Source organism: Gossypium hirsutum, chromosome A09, assembly GCF_007990345.1.
Source record: "Gossypium hirsutum isolate 1008001.06 chromosome A09, Gossypium_hirsutum_v2.1, whole genome shotgun sequence".
Taxonomy (NCBI): domain Eukaryota; kingdom Viridiplantae; phylum Streptophyta; class Magnoliopsida; order Malvales; family Malvaceae; genus Gossypium; species Gossypium hirsutum.
Window position 1 is genome coordinate 9,792,993 of NC_053432.1, and position 22,817 is coordinate 9,815,809.

The 22,817-nt window shown below is 32.4% G+C and overlaps 1 protein-coding gene across 2 annotated transcripts; it reads right to left on the minus strand.

Moving 5' to 3' along the window:
* Positions 1–16,320: 16,320 nt before the first annotated feature.
* LOC107892999 (LOB domain-containing protein 25) lies at positions 16,321–18,234 on the minus strand. Of its 2 annotated transcripts, none has more exons than XM_016817996.2 (2): positions 17,980–18,215; positions 16,321–17,129 (listed from the first exon to the last, which is right to left on the minus strand). In XM_016817996.2, exon 2 carries the CDS (start codon positions 17,109–17,111, stop codon positions 16,629–16,631), a length of 483 nt encoding a protein of 160 aa, XP_016673485.1. In that variant the 5' UTR covers positions 17,112–17,129; positions 17,980–18,215; the 3' UTR covers positions 16,321–16,628. The 2 variants fall into 2 exon arrangements, with proteins under 2 accessions (XP_016673485.1, XP_016673484.1); XM_016817995.2 differs by having other exon boundaries at positions 16,355–17,116; positions 17,980–18,234.
* Between the last annotated feature and the right edge of the window lie 4,583 nt (positions 18,235–22,817).

Here is a 22,817-nt window from a genome sequence, read left to right on the forward strand (position 1 = left end):
TTGTTTCTTTCCCTTATCTCTACTTCTGCCGAAATATCGCAAAAGCCGAAATCAGTGAAGATAGGGGGTGCTGATTCTTTGAGACCAGCAACCTTTTCTTTCCTTTTCAATTGTTGGCGTTCAATTCCTTTACCTTTTAGGCGTACAGGTTCAAGAGAAGAAAGACTGTGGTAAGTGCTCAAACTCTGAATGACTCCTAGAGTAACTGATGGCAAAAGTCGAAACCCTATAATTTAGGGAGGTGGCCGAATATGGGTATAGGTTTTTGGGGTTTTTCTTTTAATATTTTTATGATTTCTATAGTGGAGGAGCAGCAAGGCGTAGTGTCAACTTGAATCAGTTTGGATCTCCGGAGTGGCTAGATTTAGTCAATCAATATCGGCAAGGTAAGGTTCTTAAGGCCATTTTGGATGGTGGCCGAATGTGTAAGTACTAATATAAGATGGTTCTTGTTTTGGGTCAATTAATGGAAGCTGATTTATTAACGGTGGAATATAGGAGAAATTGTGTAGGAGATCTCGTCGAGGAATATTGCCAAACAGGTGTGTAACGAACCCTTTTTCATAGCTTAAAGCGATAAATGCCGAAAAGCCGAAATGTCGAAATTCTAGCATTTTGAGGACTTGTGAGCAAGCGAACGCCCACTAGTTAGTTAGAATCGATGAGATGATGATCGGGAACAATGGAAAAGGTGAGAATGTGATTTTTGGCATTCTCGGTAAGTTAGGCCTCGAGGGGCCGTAGTGGGGCCCATTGGGCTTTCGGGCCCATTTGGGGTAAAATTGGTAGAATATGAAAACTGGTTAAATTGTCCATCGAGACTGATAAAACCGTCATGGAATATAGGCTAAATGGGCCTAGATGACGAAATCGGCTAAGTAGGGCCCACTAAGGGTTTTAGGCCCAATAACTCAATTTCGCTAAAAATAGGCCAGACTCACTGTTTGCACACATGAATTGTTAGTAACCGTTAATGAACATGGAAACCCTAATTTTCGGTAAAATTACAGAATTACCCTTATAATATGAAAATGACCGTTTTGCCCTAGGTAAAAATGACCATTATACCCCTAGGGTTTAAATATGAATTTAATACATGGGATTTTGATAAACATGGTATGTATGATATGCACATGACATGTATGATATGCACATGATATGTATGATATGCACATGATGTATTCAGAAATGCATTGGGTTGGGTTTTTATATGGATGGAGGAAGTGTAAAGGGCTTATGCCCCAGTTATGATAAAGGGCTTATGCCCCAGTTATTAAAAGGGCTTATGCCCCAGTTATTAAAAGGGCTTTGCCCCAGTTATTAAAAGAGGCTAGGCCTCCAGTTATATGATAAAGCAGCTATGCTGCCAGTGGAGAGTTATGGCGGGGTGGGTCGAGTTAATCCTCACATGGTGTGTTGGTTGGTACGGGTGGGGAGTAGCGGATGATGGGTTGAGTAGTCTCCCCAAATGGGCTTGCATTCTCTCATTGACATGATATGTGATATTGAAATGGCCTATGGGCCATACCGTTTACAGTAAAGGCTTCGGCCCAGTAATATGAAATATGAAAAGGCTTCGGCCCAGTGTTATGAAATATGAAGTATGAAAAAGGCTATAGCCCAGTACATGTTGAGATTGGATTTGGGCTTAGGCCCAACAGGGTGTTTGTTTTGGGCTCTGAAAGGAGCTTGTTGCACACTGAGTTTCCAAACTCACCCCCTTTCCTTAACCTTGCAGGTGAGCCTTGATGTGGGGACTTGGGCCGGAGGGGATTCAGAGTAGCCACGGTGATCGCCTTTGGACTTTTAAATAAGCGTTGGTTTTCATTAAATATTCTTTAATTATTATTTATTTTTGGGTTGTAATAAGGCCATTTTAACTTTCCTTTTATTTCTTTTTGGGATTATTTTAATTTTAATAACTTTAAACCTGGTTGATAATTATTCAAATGGGCTAGACTTAGGACGTGTTTTCAAAATGATACTTGTTTTCAAAATAGCTCAACGCCACGATTAATCGATTTATCAAAGACGTCCACTTAAACAAATTTAAACTCGATATAACAAAGTGTGGCTATGGTTGTGGGCATGTCTAGGATTGGATCCAATCAAGGAGCTTAGTACTTAAGCAGCCTTCATGGCTCACCTCCTCTGTCTCGAATACCTACCTGGTGCCCAGCTTCCATACACTTTGTTAACTCAACAAAATATATGGTTTTTAAAACACTAAAACGGAACGTGGGTTTTCAACTCCAATGTGGCACTTCAGATTCGGCCATAACGTCTGTGGCCGAGTTTGGGGTGTTACACTTCCAAAGTGTAAGAATATCTTTTTTTAGTGTTTCACTAATACAATTATAAATACACTCATAAGTACATATATATGCCTAATAACTACAACATATAATTGAATCAATAGAAAACACAACAAATGAAGAACCAGAAAGAATCGTATGAAACTAGGAAGAACATGACAATACCCATCTATGGCATACACACATGTTGAAATTTTTTGACCCGAGTTTTTGAAGTGATAGTATATGTGCTCAGGAAAGTGGCCACTTTTACTGTCACTATGCCAAGCACATAACTTGTCTTATTTGTTGGCATGTTTGACCAAGATATTTTGGTTATTTGCTTGCACCTTTTTAAGAATCATGTGCAGCCAATCTTCTTGTCTTATTTGTTGGCATGTTTGACCAAGATATTTTTATGATGTACTTGCACCTTTTTAAGGATCTTGTGCAGCCAATCTTGTGTTTATCATTGGAGAATAGATTGAATCAAACAAGATTATTTTTCAAGGATTCTTATGTGGGGAGTTGACATTATGATCTTTTGTATCCTTAAACTAAGGACAATTGATTATATATTGAGATATGCAATCCACGAAGATATGAGCAATTTTTTTTATCTTTTGTATCCTTATATTAAACATAATTTATTTGATGAGATTTGGGCAGATCAAGATGGATTCATGTTCTAAATATAGAAGGCATGCTCAACCTTGATAGAGGTTTTATTGTTAAGGCAAATATTTTTTAACTGGTTGTTGATGTGCTAATGAAAGTGGCCATTCCACTAGCACATCGATAGTTAATATAACTTGCCTTACTTGGAGTTGGAAATATTTTCTACCAATCAATTGGGTAGTGACTTAAATTATCTTGTGGACGTGTCATGGCTCATATTTGAAGATTCATCTTGTGAAGAAAAAATCCTTGAAGATTCAATAAGATCGGATCAAGTAATCAAATCTAATAAAATATGGAGATTGAATCAGGACTAAGACTTATCTTGAAGATCTTAGATTTATTTTAGACTCTATTAGGATATTTGTAAAGCCTTTTCATGAGACTATTTTAGTGGGATATTGGTTGTAAATTTTCAAGGGGAGAATGTGGCACCTTAAACTTGGTCGAGACAATTCAACCCAAATTTCAAACGTCACATTAGCTATCGAAGTGACTTTCTAATCAACAATCCCCAAACACACCAACCAATCAATCACACCTCACAATTAATTAATCATTATATAAAAAAATTCTTAAAATCATACTTCTCTAATTAAAATTATCACATATTAAACAGACATCCTTCAGACGTATAATATTTTCATAGACATACTTCGCATGCAACAATCGATTTTGCTCAACTCTTTGTAGAGTCAACCCACACATAATGCAACAGAAAAAGTGAAATACACGTAACATAAAACAATTTAGTTCCTGCAAGCTCCTAAAGTCTAACATTTTTAGGCTCAGAGGTTGACAAGGTTCGCACCTTGCGAACTCTAGCTTCTCCCCTGCCACTTCGTAGATGGCATTTGGTGAACCCTTTAGAAGTCTACTTTGCGAACACCCACTAGGAAGAAAACATGTGAACCCCTCTTTAACAAACATTCCATTGAACATATAATTGGTAGATTGTCTCGCATACAGTCTATCGACAAACCATCTCATGTGAACCCTATACTGGCGAACTCTATCCCTCGCATATTTCATTTTTACTTTACAACTTATTTAATGTTTCTATATTACACCCTTTTACCATTTTACGAAGCCCTTACACTTCCAACCCCTAGCATGTTTTTGCCTACTCATTCATTCATCAATTAGATAGTTCGCAGGCTTTAACAATTTTATGCAACAAGTCAAAGCTTATCTCTCATGCATATCAAGCATCAGACTATTTCAAACATACTTAAACAATTTGGGACTTACCTCAATGTCTAGCGAGCTCTTCCAACTATATTTACCTGTTAGTCAAACAATCAAACATACAAGTTAACACGCCTTCACAATTTAAGCATTCAAACATTCATCTAACAGTTTATAAAAGTTCCAAAATCCAAAAATTAAATAGTTTGTAATTTCCATTTACAACCTAAAAAAATCATTTAAAATCTAAATCTAATTCTAATCTAATCCCTTGGAATAGTCCCACATTGCCTTCACTATTTGGGGTTGAAAAACACGATACATACTTAGGAAATTTGACTTGCAATGGATCACTAGAAAGCCTTACTTCTCAGTTGTCTCGCGAGCTACCTTTCTATATAGTGACATAAGGAGTGAGCTTATTGAAGCTCAGTGAGTGCACAAAACATGCTACAAGTGAACACATCAATCAGGTTAAAAGTGAACATACTATAATAGTTCGTATGACATAACAACTCACATGAATATCTGTAACAGCCCGATTTTGGGCCTAGTCGAAATAGTGGTTTCGGGACCACAAATCCGACAAGGGAAAATATGGTTATTATTATATTTTTATGGTCTACAATTTCATGGAAAATTTTCGTAAAAATTTCGTTCGAAAATTTCGACGTTTAGGCACTCAATTTAGTCAAAAGGACTAAATTGTAAATAGTGCAAAAGTTGAGTTCTATATGTAGAAGTATCTAATTGATATGAAATTTTAAATTGGAGGTCTTTATGTGGTAATTAGACCATTAGTTAGTTGATGGACAAAAATAGACATAAGAAATGAGAGAAATAGATTTTTTTTAAGTGGGGGCATATTAGTCATTTGGTAATAAAAAAAATAAAATGGGAAAAAGATGACAAAAATCATCATCTTCCTCATTAGTTGCTGCCGAAATTTGAAGGAAGCCATAACTAAGGTTTCTTTGCTTTCTCAAGCTCATAGTAAGTGATTCTAAGCCCCGTTTTTAATGTTCTTCGTATTTTTGGAGTCCCGGTAACTTGGTTTAGCTTATTCTACCATTAATTCATGTTAGGGTTCATATTTGGAAAAATATCCATAGGTGAAATGTGTTTATTTTGCTGTTTTATGGTGGAATATGAAGCTAGAGATTATGTTAAACAACTTTTGCTAAGCAATTTTAAGCGAAAACGGGTAAATAGACATAATCGGTAAAAATAATTAATATTCAAAAGTATGTGTTGGAGTGGGAATTTGATGTTTCCATAGAAGGGAAAAATGTTCAGCATGTTATAAAACTTAAGAATAAGTGATGAAGTTTAATTTCCGAGCTTGGGGACAAAAGTGTAATTATGCAAAAGTTTGGGGGCAAAATTGTAATTTTCAAAAAGTTGGGTGGTGGATTATTTTAATAAATGTGGACTTTAAACGAGTTAAATTTGCTATTATAGATCAAGAAAGACGTGAAGAGTATATCAAACGAGGAAAAGAAAAGATAGTGGAGTAAAGTGCAAAATTACGATATTTTGCACCGAGGTAAGTAAACACGTGACTTAATGTATTATTTTGATATTATTTGATATATGTTGAGATTTATTTGGAATTAAAATAAATGTTTAGCAATATCCTAAAAATGTTGTTAAATCGGGAAAGGTGATAAAGGGTTGCAATATATGGGTTATGGGTTGAACACTCGGAATAAGCCGTAGTATGTTGTATATAAAAGGGGTTGCTGTGTGCTGATTCCCCGATTTATGGGTGGTGCTATGTGCGTGATCCACCATATCTTTGAAATGTGAAAGGGGGTTGCTATGTGCTGATTCCCCCGAGGGGTTGCTAAGTGCTGATTCCCCGGTTCATTGGTGGTGCTAAGTGCGATATCCACCATATCTTTGAAATGTGAAAGGGGGTTGCTATGTGCTGATTCCCCCGAGGGGTTGCTAAGTGCGATATCCATTGTATATTTGAAATGAAAAGGGGGTTGCTATGTGCTGATTCCCCCGAGGGGTTGCTAAGTGATGATTCCCCGATTAAGTGGTGATGCTAAGTGCGAGATCCACTAATAACGGTTAACATTCCGAGTGCTCAACGAAAAAGTGTGGAAGGTGAATATTGCCATATGGTGGAAATTTTTATGGGGCAAATATTGAGTTGGATACTAAATCGATCCATGTATGAGATGGGAGAAAATATCAAAAACGAAAAAAAGAACGATTTAGTTATAAACTGTGTTGGACAACAGCAGATGGGTAACTTTGAAAAATCACCATAAATGGTGGAAAATGAATGGGAAGCTGAATAATATATGAAATTGAAGCTGAATGTGTCTATTTTCATATGAAATAAATAGAATAAGCAAAAGAGTTGTATTTTTGGAGATATCTGAATTTTACTGAAACAGGGCTGGATTGATTTCGGGATCCCCTGTTCTAACTTTGGAAAATCACCAAAAATTGTAAAAAAATAATTATGGTGTGAAATTTATATTCCTGGATTCCTTATTGACTCTATTTTTAATAGAAACAAGCGAAACCATTTTTAAAATTTTTTACAGAGAGTTAAGTGAATTTTTTGAGGAAGGGTCAGAACCGTTGGGCAGTGAAACAGGGGAAGTTTTAATGAATAAAATGTACTAATTGGCTGGGTAAAAAATTCTGAAATTTTTATGGTGAAATGGTATATGAGTCTAGTTTCAGGGAAAATTTACGAAACTCAATTTGGAGCCCTGTAGCTCCGGATAAAAATAAATTAGCGACTATGACGCAGAAAAACAGTTTGCTGGAAATTGCCTAAACAATGAAGTTATTCATGAATAAGTTTATATTTTGGTGTAGTTATGTGAGTAATTACTTATTTATCATGTGTTTACTTACTAAGCTATATGCTTACTCGATTTTATTTTTTTCCCTTGATTATAGTGATTTCCAACAACTCGGAAATTTGGAACGAAGTCAGACAATCATCCACACTATCCTTCACACTTGGGGTATTTTGCTACTATCGTTCCGGAAAATTATGGCATGTATAGACGACCTATGAAATATGGAATCATCATGTAAATATATGTTATGGTTTGATTTAAAATGTGGTGTTCATTAATAGTTAAATTGTGAGTATTATTATAAATGAGTTTGGTTGATATATATATATATTGGATTGTGATTTAAATTTGCAGGAGGTTTAAGCAAAATTAAGCAGAAATGCTGTCGAAATTTTTTTAAAAAACTTAGTAATACCTCATACTCTGTTCCGAGCCGGAATACGAGTAAGGGGTGTTACAATATCAGTTCGTATGAATAAAGAAATTCACATGAATAACATATTCATAGAACATTACATTTATATATTGGTAATTTGTGACTGTGAAACATATTCATAAATTATATGCATTGGATAAATGGATCTCCAAACACACCAAATGACTCAAAGAGACCTACGCTATCTCTAATAAGTGTAGCACGAGTGCTAACACTCTCCAAAGACACCATGCTATCTTCGGTGAATGGAGCTAAGCTCTACATTCCCTTGTCTCTCCAACGCTATCTTCAGGCCATAATTCCCTATCGCAACAATAAAGGTAAGTACTCACAACCTATGACATGCCAATGATATCCAACAGTTTCAAGGGTTCATAATGCAAACATATCACTTCTAACACATTCACAGTTCACAATTAATATAGTTCACAATTGAACAAAGCTTACACTTAGTATAGCTCGCAGTTCAGCAGAGCTCGCAATTTAGCAGAGCTCACACATGTTATAGCTCGCAATTTAGCAGAGCTCGCATAATAGCATAGTTCGCAATACACATAGCTCGCATATCATAGTTCACATTCAACATAAATTGTACAATAACATAACTTGCATAATTAAAACATGGTTTGCAATAGACATAGATCGCAATAAGTATAGAACACGTTTAAGCACTTACTCTTGGAAATTAGGTCAAGTGGTTAGGCTAGCTAAGCTCGCCATTAGCAGTTGACTTGTGCGCAACTGAAGTATGTATTACACTCACCTACCACGACTTCTCTGCTTTGTCGAGCCTAAATAAGTTTTTGCTTGCCTTTGTCCTTGCTCAAGGAAAATCCTTCACGATCTAATACTTCTTATAACAACACACACAAACAAAACAAATTACTATCGATCTAAAGTAAAGTGACCTTCCTAACTACCTAGCCTCTCACCATTTGCACTTTATTGGTAATTTTGCCTCGAACACCTTCGAAACTCTAATTTCTTCACTCTCACTCAATTTAATCCTTATTTCCTACTTCCTAACATCATACTTAATGTTTAATTACAAATCTATACTACAATTCATTTGATTACACTGATCTTTATTTTTCAAAAAAATCATATTCGTTTTTCAATTGCATAGAAGAGAAATTATTCGATCCATTCAAATTCATTAAAGATTTGTTAAATTAAGATTAAAAACCTTTTAATTACATCAAAATGAGTTGAAAATTATTTTTAAACAGTCACTTAGCTCACAATTACGAGATCTACCATTTTCAAGGAAAAACAAGCTTCCAATCAATAGATCTCATAAATTCTTGATTAGATCTATAAAAACTCGAATTAAAGTGACACATTATCTATGTCACTATAGGAAATCAGATAATCACCTTTAATTTGAAGAATTCCATGAGATTTGGAACGATTTGAGCAAAAAAGTGTTAAGAAATGATAGAAATTTAAAAGAGAAAAGATGAGTTTCTTTTGAAATTGGAAAAGAAAAATGTGTTTGGATGCTTAGAAAATCAGGATGGTTGAGAGAATTTTGAGAGAAAACTCATAATTTGGATCTAATGATTTTTTCCAAATGAGTAGAAAACATGGAGGGAAGGGACGGTAGGTGTTCTTATATAGCCAACAAATTTTCAAAAATTGGTTTATTTCCCTTAAGGATCCTGCCTCTCTTTTTCTGCTAAATCTCATTTCAATTTAAACTCTTTGTTTTGACATTTGACCTCTATTTTAAAATCCATTTCAATTTAATCCCTACTAATATATATTTATTAACCCGGTTTGTAACACTCCAAACCTGGCCTAGACGTTAAGGTTAGCTTATGAAGGTTACAATATTTGTAAAAACATTGCTGATTACTTAAAACTTAGTTTTATTTCTAAATTAATAAAGTTATTTAATTTACCAAAAACATAAGTATTCAGCAGATCGTGTATGAGCAATTTAACAACAGTCTTGTTTTAGTAATTTTATAAAAACAATCCCAAATGTTTAACCAATTGAGTTGTAAACATCGTAATTAATTTCAAAACCTTGCAGCAGAAAAATACTTTAAGAATTTCTTATCTCTTAAAATAATAAAATCCCATCAATTATGTTGCCTTGGGTATAATTACGAGTTATAAATAATATGTTCGCGAAAATAATTATCAAAAACAAAAGTTAACGTCCCAAAACAAATTAAAATACAAAACATATTGAAACCAAAATGTGTGAATCGAGCTCCGGAATCGCCGCCAAGTCCTAAGTCTAAAGGCCACTTGAAACGTATTAAACAAATGGGTGAGCTAGAAGCCCAGTGTGAGACTTGGCCCACAAACAGTATATACTTATAATGTACACATTACTAGAAACATATGCTAGACCAGAATATCATATTTTCATAATCATATATCATAACGAAATTTATAATTTCAGAATAATAAAAAACCTCAAGCACATTCTCTTATACAGAATCAGATGTAATTCATTATCGGATACAAATGCATATTCAGATTCAGACACATAATCAAATTCAGATACAAATGCAAATTTTGATACAGATGCAATAACAGGTCCTACCCCCATCCGTTACACATCAACTCCGTCCAATCAATCACACCAAATAGGACTACAAGAGTCCATCCATCCAATTACATCGGGTCATGGTGGTATGCCACTCATAATAGTGTAGCTGATTTGCCAAACAGATGTTACGGTTTAACCACCAAAATTGTAGTAAAATTGCTAGAAAACACTTCCTCCATCATATCCAAAACCCACACCAATGCACGTGCAAAATCATAGTAACATATGTACATATCACATAGTCGAATCAAATATCATATCAGAACAGATAACATAATACGGATGTCAAACATGCTTTACAAAAATAGTCATGCTGTCAAAAATTTTCGACACATATAATATACATGTAACTCACTTACCGGGTAAATCAACACACATATCTCACTTCGAGTCTTTTTAAGCAAACTGGACCCTACGAAGGGCCTAATTATAAACTACAGATTAAATTGAGCCTAAATAAATATATCAGTAAAATGGGTCACACGTTCGTGTGGCCCACACGGTCTACCTGATTTGCCCATGTAATCGCACATGTCCGTGTACCCCCACATAGCCGTGTGGTGCACATGGCCTGCCACATAGCCGTGTGACGCAAAACAATTTCGTTTTTATTTTTTTCTTGTTGTTTTTCCATATTTTTAGATTATAGACAGTGGTTTTGGGTTAATAATACACACGTTTCGTTAATCACTTATTAAGTAGTTCGTACATAGGGTTCATAGAGTATAAGGTTAGTGTCCACGCATACAGTTCACATAAGATTTTAATAAGTGATTAACGAAACGTGTGTATTATTAACCCAAAACCACCGTATATAATCTAAAAATATGGAAAAACAACAAGAAAAAAATAAAAACGAAATTGTTTTGCGTCACACGACTATGTGGCAAGCCATGTGCACCACACGGCTATGTGGGGGTACACGGACATGTGCGATTACATGGGCAAATCAGGTAGACCGTGTGGGCCACACGAACGTGTGACCCATTTTACTGATATATTTATTTAAGCTCAATTTAATCTGTAGTTTATAATTAGGCCCTTCGTAGGGTCCAGTTTGCTTAAAAAGACTTGAAGTGAGATATGTGTGTTGATTTACCCGGTAAGTGAGTTACATGTATATTATATGTGTCGAAAATTTTTGACAGCATGACTATTTTTGTAAAGAATGTTTGACATCCGTATTATGTTATCTGTTCTGATATGATATTTGATTCGACTATGTGATATGTACATATGTTACTATGATTTTGCACGTGCATTGGTGTGGGTTTTGGATATGATGGAGGAAGTGTTTTCTAGCAATTTTACTACAATTTTGGTGGTTAAACCGTAACATCTATTTGGCAAATCAGCTACACTATTATGAGTGGCATACCACCACGACCCGATGTAATTGGATGGATGGACTCTTGTAGTCCTATTTGGTGTGATTGATTGGACGGAGTTGATGTGGCAATTTGAAGAGCAGTACTCCACAATCAAACACTCCAACATTTCGAATCTAAATCGACACCTTCCAGAACCTATCGAAGATTTAAAACGATGCAACAAAATTTGAATCAAATGGCCATCAAATAACAATAAAATAAAATAAAAAACGATCGCTACCCAGTTGACAAACAATGCAGCAATACAATAATTACGTTCACTAATTATATTTATTTCAGATATAGTGGGTTCATCTCATTAAATTAGACTCTGCAAATGCAAGAAAACCGAACTACATAATAAATTTGGTGTCTCTTGTTTTTCACAGTAAATTAAAGACCCACAACACATTACAATTGTGAGTGGTGAAATTCCAACCTTAATACTCAAGTATTCAACTACACCAACAATGTCAAGATGTCATTGGTATATTTTAAGAATATTCTTAAATAAAACAAGGGTTTGCTTAATGATATCAATTTATATAATTGCTGAATTGAGAAATATATATTTACCTATTTAATGCATTATTTTTATCCGATTCAAAAAATATTCTTTTTTTAATATCATAAACTAATATCATAATATTTCCAATAAATGAACAACAGTTTTGGTTGGCTATAACTCCAACAGCATGTGAATCAGCAGTAAAATTTGCTCCCCCATTAGTGCCCTGGGGGTTTAGAAAAAGTGTCAGGAATATAAATTTTTTTTAAATAGACAAGAAAAATGAGAAATAATAAAACAAAATCTTTAAAAAAAATTCATGCAATTTAATATTCTGTAGGTGCACGTACCCCCTCACATGGCAGAACAATCCCTTTATTCTTCCTACAGGGCTAGGCGTAGCCTCTAGTACCCTTCCACTGTTTAACGATAATGACAATGTTATAAGGGTTAATGTTGATATATTTAAATTTGATTTGAAAATTTTAAAATTATATATACGATATAAAAATTAAAAATTAATTTTTTTTTAATTTTTAAATGGTAATATAGCAAAATTTCAAAGTGACGTAATGTAATATAATTTAAATTTAAAGATGAAAATATATTTAATTGTTAAATTTAAATAAAATAAATAAATATAAATATTAAAGCAGACATAATTACAAGTTTGGTACATTAACCCTATATTTTCATTGCTATGTTAGTTTTAAATATAGTTATATGAACATTTAAAAGAAATAATCAGAATAACATACTTGTATAATATTACAACATGTTAAAATCGGACTCTCTGTATAAGTAATATTTTTCATAAAAAAGTTTAAAATCTGAATTTTACTGATATTTCTCTTGATTAAGCAGTTTTTCTTAATTTTTACTCATTCGACAGGTTTTAGGTTAGGAAGTTATATATACGTAGATTGCATTGTTAAAGAAAGAGGTAGGTTACAATATATTAAAAACATTATTATTAGAATGAAAATCTAAGAATTTCATCTTTAAACAAACATGAAAAAAATATAAAAAGATGGATAACTATTTCTTAATTTAGCTAAATTAGATTTAATTATGGGTCAAGTTAGGCCGATGCAAAATTTTAGATTTGATTTGAAAAAATAGCCTAAAATTTTACTTAAATACAATCCAAATAAAAAAATGCTAAACCCAAGTCTAGCCTGGCCCATGTTAAAAAAATTATATAAAAATAAATTTTAAAAAAATATAATACATCAAATATACTAAAAACTTTCTCAACAAATTGAAAATACATTAAAAAATATTTATATTTAAATAACATTAAAATAGTTACAACTTAAGAAATAAATGTCTTTTCTAAAATGGTAGCAAAATTAATAATACAACAAGAGTTATACAATATTCATACAATAACAATAAAATAATATCAATACAATAACAAAATTACACAAAAAATTACAGTAAACAACAACAAAGCAGTAGCAAACAACAGCAATGACAAAAAAATTTAAGTAAATTTAAGCTGAATTCAAGCTAAAAGAATATTACTCGAGACTTAACCTGTTTAAATAATAAATTTTATTTTTTATTTAATCCCATTTTGATCTAGAAAAGTGACTTAACCTATTATCAGATCTAAACTTAAATGATTTGATGTGATTTATAAATATATATATAAATATATTATACCATATATAGTAAAAGAAGCCAAAGTGCCAAACAAATTAAATTGGCAGTGTTCCGAACTTTTGGTGTCGCTTTTTTTCCCCTTTGTTCACACTTAGATCCTATGTCTAGCTAAATGGCTATAGTCGATATGCTTTGATATGGAGATGTATCTATAAATATTTCATTTCGATGGCCGGTGAAAAGCGACAAAAAGGATAAAAAGCGGTAGTCCTATAAACTTAATCAAAAGAAACAAAGACACTTCATTTTCGTTCAAGATCCTGCTGGAAAAGTATAGCATAGAATCTTATATTTAACCTGAAATTTGGCTTGCCATGCAGTAAATTTATTTCATTTATAAAATCTAGATACTAGATTATGTCACATACATAATAATGATGAAGGGCAAATTTTATATTAAAAATATATCTAAATTTTTGTATTTGCGAATAACCTTTTTGTGGGATTTGTTGTTTGGGCTAATTTATTTGTTGGTTTGAGACGTGTATATTTGTCTGAGTTTAAGGGTAGTTTTGAATGGACGGTACATTTAGTAGTGGTGAAATTAAATATTGTAACGTGAAATAAAAAATAAGTTAAACACACTGTACTCCACTGGCCATCTAAATTCACCCTAAATCCTTATTTATTTTCTTGGTCTGGGCCCGTGAGATATTAGATATTAATAAGTAATTTTTTTTATAAGGTTGATATCAAGTTGGCTCCTAACGTAAAACTCAACATAGGACTTTATTATAATATATAGTAGGATATAACACATTCATGATATGAGTGAAAAACAAAATTATGTAAAAAATATATATTTTTAAAAAATAATATAAAATAAAGTTTTGGTTGAAATGATGAGTAAATAAAGTAAAGATGTTAAAAATTATAGTTTCTTGAGTTCAATTTTTGCTATGTGTATTTATTTTTCTATTTTTATGTAAAAGCTTTAAAAGGGTAAAAATACCCTGAAAATAATATAATTACTTTCTAAAGCAATGATATTTTAGTCATCACCCAATTGAATTGGAGTTCGGCTAACTCATGACACTAACTCAGTTAAGAGTTTAATATATATTAGAAATTCTATCACATAAGTTGCATGTAGAAACTATGTATTTAAAACATAGAGATTAGTTTTAAAATAACATACAACAAATAAAATAATAAAATATATGGTTTTAAACTAATTAATAATAATACATGGAATAGTATGGTTTCAATTTCCACCGCATGCAAACTCAAATCATATAACTTATTAATTTTCTTAACTAAATTGATACTCAATTGACTCAATCAGGGCTTAAATAGTAATAAAGGATGGAGGGGAGAGAGAAGTTCATTTAATGCTTTTGTCTTCTTTTTTTGTTTGTTTTTTTTTGCGAATTATAATAATAAGATAAAAGGCTGGATAATCAATACAACTAGTATGACTCAAACCTAGGCCACACCTGGAGTAATGAACACCCTTAATCATCAGACCAACACATGGAGTTCTATTGCTTTTGTCTTTATACTATACTCATTTAACGATTTATTCAATATATTTCAATTTGACATAATTTAATCTTCTAATTATTATTAATGTTATGTCTAAATCATTAAAATTTATGTTTAATAATTATTTTAATAAGCATAATTTCACTTTTTAAATCAAATATAAATTCAGATTTCAAGTTTTAAAAAAAATTAAATTAATTAATTAACAATTTTAATAAACTAAAGTATAATAATAATGGGAATTAAATTATGTCAAATTATTTGAACTAAAGCATAATATAAAATAATGGTAACTAAATTATATAAAATTAAATTTGTATACAAAGGACAAAAATCATATGATAAACCAGTGTGGTATAAAGTTTATGAAGCAATGGGTAGCTGTAACTGTTGAGGATTGGCCAAGTTGGGTGTGCCTATGGAAGGCTGTTGGCTTCAAGAACATGGTACAGAAACCGGTCATTATATATAATAACTATTTTTAAGCTAACAAACAGCCATAACTTATAATTGATGGCCATTCTCAGTCTCCCCGGAAGTGACGAAATCAAGTGCATGTCCAAATTAAGACCACAATATTTTAGCTGGACTATATTTAACCATAAGGCTAGTATTTATGTTATATCCGTAGTACCTATCTAAATATGGGGTATAAGATATGACTTTTTAAATATATAATTTTTTTAAAATAGTTTGAGTGCTAGATATATAGTAGTATCTAATAATAGATGCTTACATTATGGGTTTGGCTTCCTATATATATGAAATATGCTTTGGTAATTGCTTATAATTGATAAATTGAGTTTTTGAAAATTTGATCATATAATATAGGGAAAAGAAAAGAAAAAAAACGATACCCATCATTGAAATATGCTTTGGTAACTGCTTATAATTGATAAATTGATTTTTTGGAAATTTGATCATATAATATGGGAAAAAAAAGAAAAAAATAATAGCCGCCATCATAGTGCATATTTCAACCTTCGTATCAATAGAATATTATGACATATTGACAACTAGTTCTGTCACAACTCAACTACAACATATTTGGAGTGATTTCAAACACCTATAACGATATGAAAATCAACCTGAATGATTCAAAATGACGAATAGAATCGATAAAAGAACCGAACAGTCACCAAACTGGAGAAGACGAAAACAAAACTGAAATGGATAATAAAATTATATGATTTATAAAGATATCAAGGTGGTTAAGTTCAATGACCAAGGAAACCAAAATGGAACATTTTTTGCTAGCTTGGAAACCTTGTCAAGGCATACTCTTAGGAGCTTCATGAAGAAATTACTACATAAAATTTACTATTTATACAACTTACATAGAATCTTTGGATAAATATGGCAGAAAAAAGAGCAGCATCAAATGTTATATACATATAGGAAGATGATTTTCACACAAAGTAATAAGATACTAAGAATAACATTCTTCAGGGTAAGGGCATATCACAAAAAATACCAAGATATGTCACATGGTCCCTCATCAAAATCCCATATATAACAAAGAAAACCCTAAAGCCACCTAATAATCTTGGCACATACAAAATCATATATGATACAGTATACATTACATTACAAAGCACGCCATCTTACATGTTTCCACCACTTGATCTCTCATTGTCTTCATCAGAAGGATCATTCCACTGATAGGGATAATAAAAACCAGAACTCTGGCCAGCTGCCGACGGTGGCGGTGGCGGCGGAGGTCGCAATGGTGGCATTTCGTTGTAGGCATATCGGAATAAATTAGCATTGGTAGCATCCAATTCCCTTTGTAGGGTAATAACCTGCCTTTGCAGCACTGAAATGGCTCCAACGCAGCCATAAACGGGATCTTTAAGTCTTGCCTCAGCTTCATAAGCAAGTGAGTTCACTGCATCTTCCCTTTGAAAAGTTGGGACTTCATTGAGCAGTTTGCTAACATTGCTTGCACCAAATATCTTGTGAACATTGGCGAATTTTTGGGGCTCCTCTGGTGGGAAATATGGTGCAAAAATGCAATCTGGCATACATTTTCTCCTCAAAAACTTGCAGGCTGCACATGGGGAACTCGAATAGCTTGATGAAGACATCTTCACTGCAACAAAGAACTGCGTAATCCAAATCAAGCATTATAATTTCTCCCTTTGAAGTCGTGTTTATATAGGTTTAATATTTGATGTATTGATTTTATACATTATCATTGAGCTAATGAAATTTAATTTAAATAGTATAAATTGAGTAGTTAGAAACAGATTATAATTTATTTATTTTTTTACTTTTCAAGTATATATTTTATATATTGAATTTCAATGAATTTATCTATGTATTTCACTCTTATCATTTATATAAAAATTAAATTCAAATACAAAATTTCAAATCCATATTGTCAAACCCATCTTATTTTCCAAACAAGTTTTAGCTTTTTCTGACCTGCCAAGCAGATTTTATTTATATATATACTTACATATATATATATGTGTGTTTTTTTATTTGTTCTTTACGAAATAGATCAAAATATCCTTTGGGGGAAAAATAGGTTAAGGATCAAATAGATTTTGACATGAAATTGCTTAAAAAAAAACAATACTCTTTGCTGCCATCTTATTTTCCAACAAGTTTAGCTTTTTTTCTGACCTGCCAAGCAGCTTTCCTTGAATTTATTAAATATACTACTGTCAGAAATCTATTTCATCTTAAAATTGTATAAAAGAAAAAAAAAGTCAGCAAGAAAAAAGAAAACATGTATCATTACATTAACATGCACTCACAGAGACTCTAGGATTACAACATAAATTGAAACAACCCTTCGATCCTTAAGGACCACAAAAAAAAAAAATCCCAACATTCCAATATAGTAGATATATATAAATTTGTCTCCAAATTCTTTGTGGGAAAAGCATATGATCAGCCTTATAGTAAAAAGGACAGTATATATGTTATATATATGGAAAGGTTTACCTCTATTTTCTCTTTGAGTAGGCTGTTTGAAAATTTGTGACTTTGTGTCAATGAAAAAGACTATAAGATGTAAGATGAAAGAAAAGAGGGGATTAAATTCCCTTTATTAGGGTTTAATATTGAATGTTTATAAAGAGGAAACCCTAATTTGCAGAGGGGTGGGTGGGAGAAGCTGAGTTAAGTAAAGATGGGAGAATAAAGTGAGGCAAAGAGCATTTTCTCACTGAGAAAGAAAAGGGACAATGGAAACAATATAAAAAGCAAAAGATACAATTGGGGGTAATAAATAAGGGCTACAAAAGGATGACTATGACACTGCACATATAGGGTTAGTTTAACCTGTGTTTATAGATACCTATGCTACTATATTTTTTAAAAGTTCTTTTTCTTTTTATTCTTTTTGAAATATTGTTTTTTTTTCTTTATATACCAATTTTAAAATATTATAAAAAAAATTTAAAAACTTGAAACAGGGCCGATGACATACAATCAATTTAGCTAATCATCCAATCATTTATATATACTTAATTGAGGACCAATATAATATATAAATATACTTAATCAACCGCATGCTCCTAGTAGGGTTGTTTTAGACTGATTTTACTTCAATTCAAGACTCTACCTACCTGAAGCTACTATTTTCAGTCTCCATTAGTGTAGATTATATATAATTTAAATTAAATTAAAAAATTATGTAAAAAATAAATCTTAATATATAACTTGAGTTTTATCTAAAAGATAATAATTGTTTTTTAACTATATGCCAACGTGTATCACTATTAATGTATAAATTTACGCACTTAAAATATATTAAATACAAACTACATATACGATACATAGGGATACTGTTTTAGTTTTACGCACTACAACATAAAATTAGCTTTACACACTACCATAACATTTTATATGATTAATATTGATATGTTAGTGAAATTAATTAAAATTTTGATTAAAGTAAATGTTTTTATTAATTAATAGCATAGTTATAATAAGTAAAGATATTGTTTACACGAAAATTAAAAGTACTAGTAATTACTATTTTTTTACTATTTAACCGAATAATCCAAATAATTGATTAAAAACTAAAGTTAACTAAATTAATTAACTCACGAACACGACAAAAAAGTAAAACAAAAAAATAATTTATTAACAACCAATAAGCGAAACAATACCCAGAAAAGAATTTGCATAGATTTCATCTCTCACTATTAATTTAAATTACACAATTTATTTTACTTAGCACACTGATTCGTAGAAATCTCTAAATTATGCTAATATTTCTTTCGAGCATAAGAGCAATTGACTCTAGGTTGATTAATTGAAATTTATTTCTAATTAAAACCCCTATTATCGCATTAACTCGTGCTATGAATTCCCCTATTAAATTTGACTCTAATCCGGTAGATTTATGTCATCCTATTTCTAGGATTGCATGCAACACCACTCAATTACCGAAGATCTAATCTTATATAGGGTCTATTTAACTACCGATTTAAGCACATCAAACATGGATTAATAATCTAGAAATATCAAACTAAGAATTAAGCACACATAATTGAGAATAAAAAACTAAGTATTTATTGTGTAAAATAAAAATCAAACTACAAAACCCATCATAAGGTTCATCTCTTTTAGTTATTTAGAAAATTAGTTCATGTTTGAAAATAAAAAAATATCCAAGACACAATATAACCAAAAGAAACAAAGAAACTCATGATAACTTCTTAATAAATCAATTGAGAATCTTCAATCTTGACGGAAATCTACTTCACGATCAGTTTCAATGGTGCTTTTTAAGTTGTTTTCTTGAATATTCTCTTATGGCTCCCTTCTATCTTCTTATTGTTCTCATATATACATCTTAGAATGCCCAAAAATCTAAAAATCGCAATTTTTCGCAATAAAGTACACAATCCCGTGAAATTGACATGGCCTAGCACACGCCTGTATGGGTCATACAACAATGTGAAATGGTTTAGCCTATATGACTCCTACAGCTTGCTCCGACGCTCCAGTTTTCGCTCGTTTGTCGCTCATTTTTCTCCCAAGTGCTCTATTAAGTATTGAAACATGAATTTAAAGGATTAGGAGCATAAAATTCACAATTAACATCTAATAATCACCCAAAAATACATTAAGAATGAGGTTAAAACAAGTTACTTTTAGCATTTATAAAATATCCCCACACTTAAGCATTTTCTTGTCCTCAAGCAAAATTCTTAACCCACATTCAAGTTAACTTCCCTTAATTTATTATTTTCACCAGTAATGTCTTAGGATAATCTATAGATAATCATGCATTGAAAATTTGAACAAAAATGACACTTAAGAACACAAGTAATCCAAGTAGAAATTTTAAGGCATAAAAATATAGACGTCTCCCCTATCTCACTAATTACATGAAATTCAAACTCAACAATAATTAACACCGTTACTAAGATTCACTCAAGCACTAAAGGTGTTTAAGGTTCAAGTAATGTGCACTCAATAGTCGAACAAGAAATGCTATTACCATAGGCTTTCTTCAAAATCAAATCTCTACCACTATATAGAAATGAGATGATACACCAATCAAGAGATTTTTACAAGGTTGTAACGGGGCTTAGAGTAAGAATGCGAAAATGGTCATAAAGTTGGTTATAATCGAGAATTGAGTTAATAAGTTACCAAACCACAAAAAAAAAACTAGTCACTGAATTACAAGAATTTACAACAAGAAGAAATAAATAGTGGGTATGAGCTTTTATACAAAATACAAGACTAATGATTCAAGCTCAATAAAAAAAATCACTTTTATTTTCATTTTTTAAGAATAAAGTAAAATTCAACAATATAATAGATAAAATATAGTCAAGAAACTAACTAAATTGAATTTTGATAAAAAGGGAGTCAATAAAACAAATTTTACAACATTAATGTGGTTTATGAGTTAACATGAAACAGTTTATCATGCTTGACTCTCTCGTATCTTAAAGTATAAATCACAAAATACACAAAAATCCGCATATTAATCCCAAACAAAATCAATAAAGATTCCAAATTTTAAAAAAAAAACTTTAATATAAGTTTTGAGAAAATTACTTAAACACAACAACAATTTAAGTGCTATATCACATAAATATATAAAATCCTCCCTACACTTAATATGTACATTACCCTCAATGTACAAACAGATATAAACACAATAAGCAAAATATCATAAGAGAGGAAGAGAACAAAAACTACCCTAAATTTGGATGATTTCGTCGAAATAGTAAAATCCAGAATCGTAGGATCGGTGTCATATGGAAATAAAACAAAACATATAAGTCTAACTAAATAAAATAAAAATAAAAAACAATAAAAATAAAGTATAGTTAAAAATTAAAAAAATAAATAAAATATAAAACTATATGTAATCAAGGATCGGTGTCATATGGAAGTCAGGATTGCGAGGCGTAGGTACAATAGGGGGATTGGGTGAAGAAATATGAAAGTGCTAGAACATTTGTTGTAGATAGGCCTTGATGCGATCTTGCTGTCATTGATGTTGGCCGAAGTGCTTCGAATGTAGCTGCTCAAGGCAATTGATTCAATCGGAGTGCTGCTACTATATGCGAAAGATGTCTTTAAGCATGATTGAATGTGTAGCAGTGGAGTGACTTGGAAGAGGTGAGGATCAAGCTAAGTCTGCAAATCGAGGTTGGTCATAGTCTAGGAGCTCCTCATGGTCATCCTGAGGATTCAGAAGAAACAGTGTATACCGATGTGGACTTGCTCTATGTTGGCACTGAATCATCCTCATATGGTTCTTAATAGATAGCCCTTACGGGACCATCTGTCCGACTAGAGTGAAGGATGAACTCTACTCCGGAGTGTAGAGAAACCTAAAGTACCTTTCAAAACAAGTCACGTAAGGACCCATTTAGATATGGTCCTTCCTATTCCGATCGAACTGCTAACGACAACAGTGAGCCACAACGTAAGCGACATCAATCGAGTGGCGCGTCTCCATACTCCATAGAAAATAGGCGTCTGAAGTGCAGACGACCCCCGTACTCTCCTTCTGACTAGTTAATGTGTGGGCCATAATGACATGAGTGTAGCGAAATACCGGAGGTAAACATGTTACCTTTGATTGACTCGGGTTATACTGTGACTCAATCTTGGTAATGTCGATCCAGCAAAGTGGGGTCAGTCGATGGATGTGATTGGAAAGTGTTGGGAACACTGAGGTACTCATAAACTCCTTGAAATATAATCTTAAGGCAACTATAAAGCCCAAGATGCTCAAGGAATGCGTTGTACCCCCAATTCGGAAGGAAGTAGTGCAAGGCTCATCCCGCGGTGAAATTGCCGGTTGGAGGAAGAAAGTCACGAGAACTTTAATGTGAGTTTAACATATGTGGGCTCCATAATAGTAAAGAATCGATCCCACGGTGTCGTCCCAATTAGTACCCGAACCTTGGCAGCTAAATGGACTGCCTGTAGAGCCTCCTAATCAATGCAATGACCCAAACCTAAGGGCCACTCCTTAAGATGTTGATATTGGTTGTCATATGGACCCAGACTAAATTGGAAACACGGGTATCTCGTGAATATGGTTGGGGCCGAGGACGAAGATGCACATGGTGTCTTCCACTTTTTAGAGGTGGGGATAGCGGCCTTAGTTTTTCCTCTCGTCTTTGTCCTAATGTACCTAGCAAAATAGGTAATAACGAGATATATCAGCATCAATACAAATTAATATAGTAGATGAACAAATTGAAATGTGAGACACAATGGACCAAGTTCAATCTATCGTATAACAAAAATCGACTCACTAAATAAGACCTAAATAATTCAAAAGATAATAAAAA